Source organism: Cucurbita pepo, chromosome LG13, assembly GCF_002806865.2.
Source record: "Cucurbita pepo subsp. pepo cultivar mu-cu-16 chromosome LG13, ASM280686v2, whole genome shotgun sequence".
In the NCBI taxonomy this organism is placed as follows: Eukaryota; Viridiplantae; Streptophyta; class Magnoliopsida; order Cucurbitales; family Cucurbitaceae; genus Cucurbita; species Cucurbita pepo.
Window position 1 is genome coordinate 8,018,239 of NC_036650.1, and position 12,435 is coordinate 8,030,673.

General features: G+C 33.1%; 2 protein-coding genes across 3 annotated transcripts; both read left to right on the forward strand.

The window, feature by feature from the left end:
- Positions 1 to 3,205: 3,205 nt before the first annotated feature.
- LOC111808476 (KH domain-containing protein HEN4-like) lies at positions 3,206 to 8,493 on the forward strand. 2 transcript variants are annotated; one of them, XM_023694476.1, is made up of 8 exons: positions 3,206 to 3,403; positions 4,196 to 4,799; positions 4,904 to 5,329; positions 5,410 to 5,667; positions 5,778 to 6,041; positions 6,360 to 6,427; positions 6,660 to 6,728; positions 6,926 to 8,493. In XM_023694476.1, the coding sequence occupies exons 2-7, from the start codon at positions 4,221 to 4,223 to the stop codon at positions 6,703 to 6,705; spliced, it is 1,641 nt and encodes a 546-aa protein (XP_023550244.1). In that variant the 5' UTR covers positions 3,206 to 3,403; positions 4,196 to 4,220; the 3' UTR covers positions 6,706 to 6,728; positions 6,926 to 8,493. The 2 variants fall into 2 exon arrangements, with proteins under 2 accessions (XP_023550244.1, XP_023550245.1); XM_023694477.1 differs by having other exon boundaries at positions 4,200 to 4,799; positions 6,660 to 8,493.
- Positions 8,494 to 10,766: 2,273 nt separating this feature from the next.
- On the forward strand, positions 10,767 to 12,054 carry LOC111809052 (NAC domain-containing protein 79-like). The gene is made up of 3 exons (XM_023695379.1): positions 10,767 to 10,965; positions 11,031 to 11,290; positions 11,395 to 12,054. Exons 1-3 carry the CDS (start codon positions 10,776 to 10,778, stop codon positions 11,803 to 11,805), a joined length of 861 nt encoding a protein of 286 aa, XP_023551147.1. The 5' UTR covers positions 10,767 to 10,775; the 3' UTR covers positions 11,806 to 12,054.
- The last annotated feature ends 381 nt before the right edge of the window (positions 12,055 to 12,435 follow it).

Sequence of the window (12,435 nt, forward strand, 5' to 3'; positions counted from 1 at the left end):
TGTAACATTATATAGATCTAATGGACGTTATTGAGATTTCAAACGTCGAGACGACCACACCATAATTAACCAATTGAGTTATATTCAAGACCCGATTGAAAAAACAGAGTCGAGATGGGAAATGTGGGGTTTGATTAGGGAAGGGTGAAAGAGAGATGAGTGATGGGGTAGAGGCACATGGACTATGTTCTACCATTTGACGTGCATTATTATTAAATGCCTCTTTCCCTTATTTATTACACGCCCATAGCTGTTTCCCCCCTTCTATTAACGCCTCTTTTTCGACATTTTATAGACACGTCTTTCTTAAGGCCCCATTTCCTTAACACAAATTCAAACCAATATTTATTAAACTCGAATCAACAGAATCAAAATCTTATTTTTTTTCGATCTTCATCCTAAGAAATTATCGAAAATTAAAATCAGAAATCTAGTCATCTTGTTCCCAAAATCGTATCTATTGTAATTACCATAATACCCCTCTCAGACTAATTAAATTTTATGATTGATACTAGAAATATATGGACCATTTATGTTCCCTAGTTGGTCGATGGATACTGAATTTTCCTCGGATCTAAAATAAAAAATAATTTTTAAAATTTAAAATTAGTTAAAATCTTAAAAAAACTAAGCAAGCTTGAATTTAAAAAGAATAATAATGAATTATTTATCTTGCAATTTAAGCATAAATTAAAGGCATTCTGTCCAGATGCCGGTGGATTAGGATATTAGGTGAAATGTAGTTTTATGTAGCATATAAAAAAATAATATATATATATATATATATATATATATATATATATATATATATATTATTTATATAAATCGGATAATGACAATTCATATCATAAATATCCCAAATTGATCAACTTAACAGGGGAAATTGATGCAGATGTTTAATCCAAATCACTTTACCAAAATACCCTTTCAATTTATAAATAACCCCAAATGAAGGAAAAATAATCATTACACAAAGTTGAGGTAAATAAATAAATTGAGCTTATTTATTGCACACAAACATAGGAGGTTAGATATGTCATTTTAGTTTCTTTTTCGTAATATGTACTTTTTTTTTTATAAAAAAAAAAAAAAAAGAATTTAAATAGAATTGTAAAAGAAATCCAAAAGCATTACTCAAACAGGTACTTTCTCTGTTCCCTTGTTTTTTGTTTTAATTAATGTTGTAATTATAAACAAGGTGTCGGTGCTCTTTTTTTTTTTTTTTTGTTATTATTATATAAAAATAAAATATAACTTCTACTATATTATTAAGTAGTTATATATCGCAAATTACAAAATTTAACTTTATAGTCCATCCTTTATAATAATATAAAATAGTATTAATATAATCGATTATTTCATCAAAATGCGACAACTTTTTTATTGTTTTTAAGCTATTTTTATATTTATTTTTTAAAACTTGTAAATAATTTTAACCATTTTAATTATTAATTAGCAATTAAGTTAATAAAGCATTTGAAGTGGACTCACTATTTTTATATTCCTTAAATAAAATTTTGAATTTTAAACCATTACCAAAAAAAAAAAAAAAAAGGGTTTTATATTTTAAATTTAATTCAGGAGTCAAATGTTTAATATAAAAACATAAAAATGAAAAAACTAGTATAATCTTAATAATGCTAAAAACAAAAACAAAACAAAATAATAAAAAATTATATTTACAATAATAAATTTATATTTCATTTGTGATATGTATTGTACTGTGCTCGAACCCAAGTTGGGTGGGGGACTCACCCACTTGCATAACCAACCGTGACCAAATTTGAAAACCTACCCAATAGACTTCCATAAATTTTTTAAAAATTGTTTTCTTTTTATTTATTTATTTATTATTATTATTATTATTTTGTGGTAAGGCTGCAATAAAATCATAATTTTGGGGTGAAAATCAAATTTAAATATATNTTTTTTTTTTTTTTTTTTTTTTTTTTTGAGAGAATTAATTTATAAATGATAAATTAATGTGAGTGGTTGAGAAACCATGAACGTCCTCCCAATTTAATGGAACCATATAGCTGTTTGTTGGTACTCTTTTGTTTTATTATTTTTGGTAGGTTTTCCAAAGTGACCAAACACCTTTACAAAATTCAATTTAATTCTCCATATTGCCTTCATGAATTCATTCACAACAAATTATTAACTATATAATAAAACTTTAATTATTTGTTTTCATGTTTGAAATGTGACGATTTTGTTCGTCACCGGTCCCATTTTCAATTCTATAATAATCTTTTTCTAAATCATTTAAAAAATAAATAAATTTAGATGAAAGCATTATAATTTTTTTTACATTCATTTAAATAGAAAAATAAAAATTCGTAAGATATGTTTATGGCAATATTATCGTATATTGTAGATATTTAAAATCTTCGAATCCTCACCCACCATCATAAATAGATGGTTGTCACCTACCTCATTAAAAATTATGATGGGTTTACTCGGAATCAAATTGGCGTTTGAAAACCATGAACAACTCATTAATTAAAAGTATAATTTGTCTTTTGTTTTTAATTTTAATAACGTAGTAGTACAAATGTCCATTTGATTAGGTTAGAGTCCTACATGGACCCGCTCTAAATAGGGTGAACGGTGAAAAAATTTCGTTTAAATGTAATGGTAAAATTAAAATAAATATATTAAAAATCCAATATAACATCCATTTATATATATATATATATATATATATATATATATATATATATATATATATAATTATTCCTGATTAATGTTTTTATTTTAGTACATTTATTCATTAATTAGCCTTCAAAGGATGATTAGTACTTAAAAGATATCCAATGATGTTTATTAAAACTATAGATGTTATATGTCTGATCGAATTGATTTGATTATTTATTTATTTATTTTTTAAATCAAGATTGGACCATTCTATTAATTTTAATAATTGAAAATTGAATGCCAACTAGACAGTTTAAACAATCAAATTAATCAAAATATTATTGATTTACAACTTTTTAAGATATAAATTAATCAAAACTTTCATATAATTCCATTTAATTATGTGTATATATATATATATATGTATGGTACAAAATTAATAAAAGTTCAAAGAAGAATAGCAATTAAATATAATTTTTATTAAAATTATTTAATGGTTAATTTATACTTTAATTAAAATTAGGGTTTTATATTCTTATTTTTATTAAAATACAGGTAGATTAGCTAAAATTAGTTGCGAAAGAAAATCAATTCCAAATATTTTCGTGGCAAAGTGCAATTTAGCGAAAGTAAAATCAAAACCCTAGACTCCGTCACAGAAAGCAAGTCCCGAGAATCAACGATCGTTCCTAAAACTCTCGATTGCGCGCAATCGGTCTTCGCCTCCCATTGCCCTCGTTTTTCTTCATTATCTGACAATTTTCAGGTTGATTCATTATCTTTAGCTTGTAAATTTCATAATTTCTACGTCTTTCCTGTTCCGGATTTTGGATTCTGTTTTCGGTACCGATTGTTTCATTCGTTGTTGCTCAATTCTGCGATCCTTTTGCGTTATGGTTGTATTCATTGTCTCGCTGTAATTACGCGGCACTGATGGTGCGGACGAATCGAGATCTAAACTCGTTTTCTTATATCCTGTTGCAGTTGGTTAGTTTTACTTTTTCCTAAATTGTTTTCCTGCTTTTCGCTAATTTAACAAGAGAACTGCTCGGGAACAAAGTTTCTTATAGACGTCGAAAGAAGGCTAGAAATTGTCGTTCCTGCAGAAAGAAAACGAATTTCTGTCATGAAAGTGGCGACCTACAATCTTGCGTAATTCCTTGAATATATTGTTTCCTATTTCCTAGAGTTTTGTTACAACCAGCCGTCTTGTTGTGCAGTATGGGGTTAACATTTAATACCGGTTTATGGTATAAACCTAGTATTAACTAATATATTTATGCTATAACTGGTTCTCTTTTCTTATTATTGGCCTGAAACTTGAGTTTTTTGAGATTTTTACTGAGCAAGCTGCTTCTTTAGATGTGTATTATTACTGATATTGGACCATTTTCTTGTGGTGTGTTTTACGCACATGTGATGTGTAGCATATATGTTCAAATTATGATTTAGCTGGGATATGTTATGGCTGTTTGTGTTCTCTGTTGTCTTTTAATTTCTGGTTTACTCACGACTTTAATACTTTTTATTTTCCCCTTCCGTTTTTTTATGTGTGTAGACAGATATAACCAGTTTTTAAGTTCATGGCTGGTCAGAGGAATAGTTACGGAAAACGTAATCGTTCTCAGTCCGATTATTCTGAAAATGGAGGGAACAAAAGAAGAAGTCACGGTGAGGACCGGGACCAGTTTATCATAGATCCAGAAGATACTGTTTACCGGTATTTGTGCCCTGTTAAAAAGATTGGAAGTGTTATTGGAAGGGGAGGTGAGATAGTGAAGCAGTTAAGGATAGATACTAAATCAAAGATTAGAATTGGAGAAACAGTGCCTGGATCTGATGAGCGTGTCATAACAATCTACAGCGCAAGCAATGAGGCTAATGCTTTGGAAGAAAGTAGTGATTATAGTTCTCCAGCTCAGCAGGCTTTGTTCAAAGTCCACCATAGAGTTGTGGCCGATGACCTAATGGGCGAGGAATCTGAAGTAGGAAGTCACCAGGTTACAGCTAGACTTCTTGTACCCTCTGATCAAATTGGTTGTATTATTGGGAAAGGTGGGCAGATTGTCCAGAATATTCGCACTGAGACTGGGGCCCTGATTCGCATTCTTAAGGATGATCATTTACCCCGTTGTGCTCTGAGTTCTGATGAACTTGTGCAGGTAAGTGGATGGCTTTCACTAAATTTTATTGTTTGCATTTCTGAGTTTTTTTAAGTTCATGCTTTTTTTTTCTGTTGTAGCATTTTAATTTAGTTGCGTTTCAGATATCTGGTGAACCCCCGATTGTGGAGAAAGCCTTATACCAGATTGCATCTCGACTGCATGAAAATCCTTCACGATCTCAGCATCTACTTGCTTCTGCCATACCTGGTGTATATCCTTCTGGTGGTTCGCTTGTGGCTTCAACACATGGTGCTCCAATTATGGGTTTAGCTCCTTTGGTCAGTCCATATGGAGGTTATAAAGGGGACAGTGGTAATTGGTCCAGGTCTTTATATTCAGCTCCAAGGGAAGAATTATCTTCAAAAGAATTTTCTCTTCGATTGATATGTCCAACCGAAAACATTGGAGGTGTCATTGGCAAAGGTGGAGCTGTAATCAATCAGATTAGACAGGAGACTAAGGCTGCCATAAAAGTTGATAGTTCAGCTACTGAAGATGATTGTTTGATAAATATATCATCAAAGGAGGTCTAATCTAAGCTTTTATAACTTTGTCTATTGTTGGCTGTGGATCATACTTCTGACAGTTTTATTGTATACTGTTTCAGTTCTTTGAAGATTCATATTCTCCCACGCTGGAAGCTGCATTGCGCTTGCAACCAAGGTGCAGTGAGAAAGTAGAAAGAGATTCTGGAATTATTTCATTCACAACCCGTCTGCTTGTGCCTACCTCACGAATTGGTTGCCTAATTGGTAAAGGTGGAGCTATCATTACCGAGTTGAGAAGGCTCACCAAAGCTAATATTCGAATACTGTCAAAGGAAAACCTCCCCAAGGTTGCCTTGGAAGATGATGAAATGGTGCAGGTAGTGGCTGTTAATTGATTTATATTAATTTTCCTGTTATGATGAACTCTCCCTTGTATTTCGTATTGCTTGTGTTTGCGTTCGGTTAATTGTATTGTTTTTCTGATTAGATATCCGGGGATCTTGATGTTGCCAAGGAGGCTCTTGTTCATATAGTGACCAGGTTGAGAGCCAACCTTTTTGATAGAGAGGGTGCTCTCTCAGCTGTTCTGCCTGTTCTGCCGTATCTTCCTCTATCAGCTGATGGTTCAGAAAGTCTATATGATGGTAGAGAAGGCAAAAGACATGGGCGTGGGCATTCTTATTCTAGTAGTTATGGGGGTTTCACGGATTTGGCTGCTGGTGATGGTTATGGAAGTTACAGTGGCTCACAGGTACGTATATTAACCTTGACATGTCTAATTTTAGAGATGGTGAAAATGTATCCTTCTGCTTTTAGAAGGCTAATTTGCAGATAAGGTTTTGAAATTGACATGTCTAATTTTAGAGATGGTGAAAATGTATCCTTCTGCTTTTAGAAGGCTAATTTGCAGATAAGGTTTTGAAATTGTTTCAGTTGTGCACCTTTAAGCGAAGATTTTTTTTCTTTTTTTTCTTTTTTTTTTTCTCGCCATGATCATTTACCTACAATTGATCCAAATTTAATGCCGAGATTTCTAATTTGCAACTGAAGCCAAGCTTTTCCTTTGTAGATTGGTGGTGGTGGTAGTGCTTATGGGGCCTATGGAAGCTTTTCCATGGGACGAAGTGGTAGTTCAGGGTAAATTATTCTTTTCTTCTTCATTTAGTGGTGTTAATCTTGAAAGGAAGAATGGTTGACTTTGCTCAGTCGATGCACTCATTTGTTATTTGGTCAAATTAGATGTACGTAGGTTTTGTTCCTGTATTTTTTTTTTTTCCAGAAATCTTGTAAATCTTTCTAAATGAAATGAATTGGATTGANAAAAAAAAAAAAAAAAGGGGTAGTAATCATGTGTTCACTTTTTCTTCAGGGTTTCTGGACATGGCAATGTTTCTCGGAGGAGAAACTATTCCTAGATTTTGGTGGTCATTATTTACAGGTATGCTATTTCGTCTCCCTTGGGGCAGGATTAAAGAGAGAAAATACGGAAGAAAAGATAACTTTTACCTGTTTAGAACATTCGCCAACACACCACTGACAATTGATAGTTTGATAAAAATAAGCTATCCGGTCTCCCTCTGCTCAAAATTCTGATACAGTTATTTTCCCCTTGCCTTTCCCTTCCCATTAAAACAGCTGAGATTTATGAAGCCTGAGGCCAGCCTACTGCCTTAACCTGAAGACCAGATGAACCAGTGTTTGACATATTCATGGCCCACCTTGATGCTACCTTTAGATGGACCATGCCTGAAGATCTTGTCGCTCTTAATTTTAACTCATCCACATACCAAGATGACCTTGCATAAGATCTTGAGCTCCTAATAACCTACTAGCCGAAATGCCTTGGTTTTTTGTTGTTTTTCCTTCTCAAAGATTGAACTATGAAACCGTGTTGACTTCCAAAGTTTTCGTTTTGTGTGGTTTACTGCTATAAGATTTGATTAGAACCTCATGATGTGCACTCATTATCTCCTCAAAATTCTGTTTTATTTTTTCCTTTTTACCCTCGAGTGCACCCTATTCTGCATCGTCTCCTAAATGTGCTGGGATTAAATGTCGCACTCTGCTCTCTTGCAACCCCAATGGACATTCATTTTTATGGCGCTAAAACATTCCTACTTTAAGACTCTAATTTCTGAAAAAGAAAAAGGTTTGTTATCAAGCCTCAGGTTGGAACCTTTAGTGAGCTTAATAAGAAAAACCCTCAATGTTTTGGGTCTTGGCCTTGGGGTGGGTGCGGGTGCCTTCGGGTTTGTGAGAGTGGGTCATCGGAAATATTGAGTTATCAAAAAAGAATATGGTTTGAGCAGGTAAGAAAACAAAAGGAAAGGGGTCAGTTTGATTTCTTATTCTTTTTGCTATATTCATTAAACACTGAATCTGGAAATAATATGTGCTTAAATATGAATGCTGTTTTGGTTTATTAACCAGTAAGTGAAGAGGCAATATTAAGGCCAGCCAGCCAGTGGCCATTCTATACTTGACAGGGCAAGCTTGGTCCGCTATAGTTTGAAAATGCATTGGTTTGTTCATTGTTTATAGTGGTCAGGCAAGTTTTTGTAGAACTCATAATGCCTTGCAGGTTTTTTTGTTTCTTATATTATTTTGGATTTACAGTATTTTATCTTCAAAAGGATTTTTTCTGTGAACATAGCTATGAGGTCAAGCCTAAACATCTGTGCCAGGTTACTTGTATTGTTGGTACCTCAAAAAAGTACACCCTTCCTCTGTGCAAGGATATAACATTTTCTGACCCTAGAGATGGCCTGTGCTCTGAGTCTCTGGTCCTTGCATGGAAACTTGGCAGCTGGAAGTAATATTATTAGCTGTTGCTGAATGCAACTGGAGTTTTATACTCTTTTTGACCTTGGAAGGTTTTAGAAAATGAATGTTTTAGGTAAACTGCTCGTACAGATTGTTAATGTTTGGAACGAAACCGAGTTCTTCGAGCTGTGAAGAGTTGTCTTCAAATCAAATGGTTGCTTCATTTTGGGGCCTCTTAACCTGTGGCCTGACCACAAACAATTCGAAGGTTAGTTTGGAGCTGATGGCAAGAATAGAGCAGGCTTGGACGAGAAGATTGAATTGATAGTTGAGGTAAATGGGGGAATGTTTGTATTTTTCTATTTAAATTTTATACAACTCTCGTCATTCTATTCTTTAAATCCATTTTAATGTAGAAAATTGTGTGGCAGTTTCTGATGTGTATATGGCCGTGAAATCTATGTTTTTAAAAGCGAAGAAAATAAGTTAGCTCACCCTAGTTCAGTTGGACGTTACATTCTTATTCTGTATGGTTGCAGCCTAATAATGAATAAAATAAAAGCCTCTAGAATTCAAAACTTAATCTACCTGTATCAAAGCAAGTGCTCCTACTCCCACTTGGGCATTTCAAAAAGCCCTAGTTGGATAACTTAGTTGGGTTTGTTGGCTGTTTTTTACGTTCTTATAAACTTTGAACGGTGCTGGTCTTATTATATGCATTTCTTTGAATTGTTCTGGTCTTATTATATGCTTTTTTTTTTTTAATTGTTCGTTCATTTTATTGTAGTTTATTTTTCAATTTAATATTTGAAACCCAAACTTCATGATCTTCCCAACCCCAACAATGGTTTGAGGGAACCTTAATTTATAAGTGATTGGGAGAGAAGGAATTTTTTTTTTTTTAAAACAAATATTAATATGAACTTCAAATTATTACTGTGTTACTACGTGCTAATGAGACCTTATAGAATAGTTTACTTTAGACATAGAGTTGCATTATTATACACCTACAAACAAGTTTTATTAAAAGATATAATTCTTAGAAGTAAATTGATTATTTGCGATTTATTTGCATTGATAATTGAGTTAAAAGTTTGTTTTATCTCGGTAGTTGCATGATCAATTAATTTATGACAAAAAAAAACTATAAATTAAGCTAGCAAGAGGAGATGTCACTTATTCAAGCCTCGAACTAAGCTTCTCATATAATTTTCATGTATAAAAAATGAGTAAATTTTATTATGTTTCCGTTCCCTAATTGGTAAGTCCCAAAAATCAAACTTTAAAAAATTGTATAATAATAAAATAAAATAACAGATAAAAAGTTAAAAGGGTAGTTATGTTTAATTTAATGTCTATATATGTATATTAATAAGTTTAGTGCACTCGTTTCTTTAATTTAATTAAATATCTTTACGAATCTAATGTCATTTTTTTAACACAGTGTCCGTACACCAGGATTATAGAAAGTATTTTTTTGGAAGTGTGAGAATTAAATATTTCATTTTAAAATATTTTCATCAACATTTTTGAAAATTTTAATTTTATTTCTAATATATTTGAATCCTTTAATCATGATAGATTGTAAGTCAAATATATTAAATTTTAAAAAAATAATTTAATGTAAAGACTAAAACAAATGTTTACAAAAATTTAGGGAGGATGTAGTATTTAAAATATAAGCATTAAAATAGAATTGGTGTAAAAATTTCAAAGTTTTATTGTATATATATTAATTCTGAACTCAATTATTGCTCATCGTCATTGTGCATGTGACCAAACTTCACAACTAAATGGCCGCACATGCAAAAAATATATATATATATATATATTCCAATAATTTCATTAATATCGTTTTTCATTGTATATATAATTTGATGGACGTAACCGAATGAAAACAGTATAATTTTGATAAAAAGTTAGTACAAGATCTACCTTCTTTTTTTGGTAGCTCAATCATATGTTCAAATTCAGAGGATTAGATGCTAATAGTTCTTCCTATTATTTTTAAAAGTAAAATAAGAAAAAAAAAAAAAGTTAACCTCTAATGAAAATCATTAAATATAAGATTATAACGTTATTTAATAAATTAAATAACAACTAACACCATGCAATCAAATTCAGTCTCTTCACCTACTGATCAATCTCATAAGATCATTTATATATAAGTTAAATGTGATGATCATATGGTTACGATCAATACCATTATTACCGTAAAGTTGATGATGTAGCTAGTAACTCACTGAGTCACACTACTCTAATGAAAAAGTCAACGCTCTCGTGTTTTAGATTAATATACTCAATTAATATCCTTAGCCTACCCACAATTATTATTATTATCAAATAAATAGTTTTGGTCTTAATAGTTAGTATTAACAATGCTTCAACTTAATATGGATGGTAAATTTCTAAGCCTCGACTTAGTTCTCACAAGCTCGACTTTTTTTTTCCCCTTAGCGTGGGTTGGCCTCGAGTCGCCAAGTCGTGTTGTGACCGACTCGGGCATTAATAGATGGGTTCATTACAATTTTAATAGGTTTTATCCTATTCTTTGTTGGGTAAAATTAAAGATAGAATCCATATGCTGACGCTGATGATGACGACAATTTACAATATTTATAAAAAATAAAAAATAAATGGAGGAAAGATGTGTTTGGCAGCAGGTATAAATAAAGGCATGGTTTTTGTTCAACCTCTGGATTCCAATAATATCCCCAAATTCATGTGTGTGTGTGTTCATATGAATTCAATAATGGACGAGCAGATAGAACTGCCGCCGGGATTCCGATTCCATCCGACGGACGAGGAGCTCATCACCCACTACCTCTCCCCCAAGGTCCTCAACACCAACTTCACCGCCGTAGCCATCGGGGAGGCCGATTTGAACAAATCAGAGCCCTGGGACTTGCCTGGTATCTCATCACTTATACTCATCTCAATCCTAATTCACTCAACTTACAGTCTTTTATGTTATTAGGGAGAGCCAAAATGGGGGAAAAGGAGTGGTACTTCTTCTGCGTCAAGGACAGGAAGTACCCCACTGGGCTGCGGACGAACAGAGCTACCGATTCTGGGTATTGGAAGGCCACTGGCAAAGATAAAGAGATTTTCAGAGCAAAAAGAATTGTGGGTATGAAGAAAACTTTGGTTTTTTACACTGGAAGAGCCCCAAAAGGCCATAAATCTAATTGGGTTATGCACGAGTATCGTTTAGCACCAAAATTCCCCCTTTCTAAGGTTCTATTCTTTCTCTCTGTTTCGCTCTGTTTCTCTCTGTTTTGCTCTGTTTCTCTCTGTTTCGCTCTGTTTCTCTCTGTTTTTATGAGTTTATTCCTTCACAGAACGAATGGGTTATCTGCCGAATCTTCAACAAGAGCGCCGGGGAGAAACCACCACAGAGCTCCACCGCTCTGCCGCCGCTAATGGAATATTCCCATTCCCAAACGCCCTACTCCGCCATGGAACGTCCACCACGCGTGACCTGCTTCTCCAATACATCCGACAGGGCTTACAATTTCAACCCTACACCGCCGGCGTTCCATTTCCCCAACCCTTCGCCGCCATCTGTTTGGATGCCCGGAAACAGCGTTGTGAGAATGTTGGTTGAGAATCAAACGGCAAGTGAGTTGATGAATCCAAAAGTGGAGATTACAGGTTTTGGGCGCGGAATTGGAACGATGGAGGAAGATCATCATAACCCATCATCGCCTTCTGGTGATCCAATTGACCTTGAAAGTCTCTGGAATTATTGATGTCTCCTTCTTGATCATTAAAATGATTGGGAGAATTTAAATTTGAGTTCATATACATTATGATATATGATCATAGCAAAAAACCTATTTTGTTTTGTTTTGAAGGGGTCTAATAGTCATGTGATTCCAAATATACTTGTATATCCAAATCTCAATAATCCAAAGAAATGTCGTAGATCACCTAAATTTAGATGTACTATGATGCAACACCGTCTTAATTTAATGCACCAACCTTTTGTTTTTGTTTCAGTATCGACTCCTCGAACAACCTCCCCTTAATTGAGGCTCGTCTTATTTTCTGGAGCTCCTGAACAAAGTACACCGTTTATTCAACACAATGACATGTCTTTGATGTCATGTTAGTAACCACGGACCTCCTTAATAATATGATATAGTCCACTTTGAGCATAAACTCTCGTGACATTATTTTATTTATGAATTTATGATGTTCTTAATTAGTTAACGTAAGTCTACTCCGATTTTATTAATTATGATAAAAATCTACCATAAAGGTAAAAGTGTAAGAATTTTTCTTACAAAGGGTACAATTTGTTTTTCTCCGGAATAGGTAGATTTTGAAGTTGCTCGACTCTAAGTTTGATTTTTTTTTTTTTTTAACTTTGACCTTTG

What these genes read in the sequence shown, in the direction of transcription:
- LOC111808476 (XM_023694476.1), top strand. Translation starts at nt 4,221, where the DNA reads ATGGCTGGTCAGAGGAATAGTTACGGAAAACGTAATCGTTCTCAGTCC. An exon ending in AAGATGATGAAATGGTGCAG is followed by an intron (nt 5,668 to 5,777) that starts GTAGTGGCTGTT and finishes TTTTCTGATTAG; the next exon opens with ATATCCGGGGATCTTGATGT. An exon ending in GAAGTTACAGTGGCTCACAG is followed by an intron (nt 6,042 to 6,359) that starts GTACGTATATTA and finishes TTTCCTTTGTAG; the next exon opens with ATTGGTGGTGGTGGTAGTGC.
- LOC111809052 (XM_023695379.1), top strand. Translation starts at nt 10,776, where the DNA reads ATGTGTGTGTGTGTTCATATGAATTCAATAATGGACGAGCAGATAGAA. An exon ending in AGAGCCCTGGGACTTGCCTG is followed by an intron (nt 10,966 to 11,030) that starts GTATCTCATCAC and finishes TTATGTTATTAG; the next exon opens with GGAGAGCCAAAATGGGGGAA. An exon ending in CAAAATTCCCCCTTTCTAAG is followed by an intron (nt 11,291 to 11,394) that starts GTTCTATTCTTT and finishes ATTCCTTCACAG; the next exon opens with AACGAATGGGTTATCTGCCG.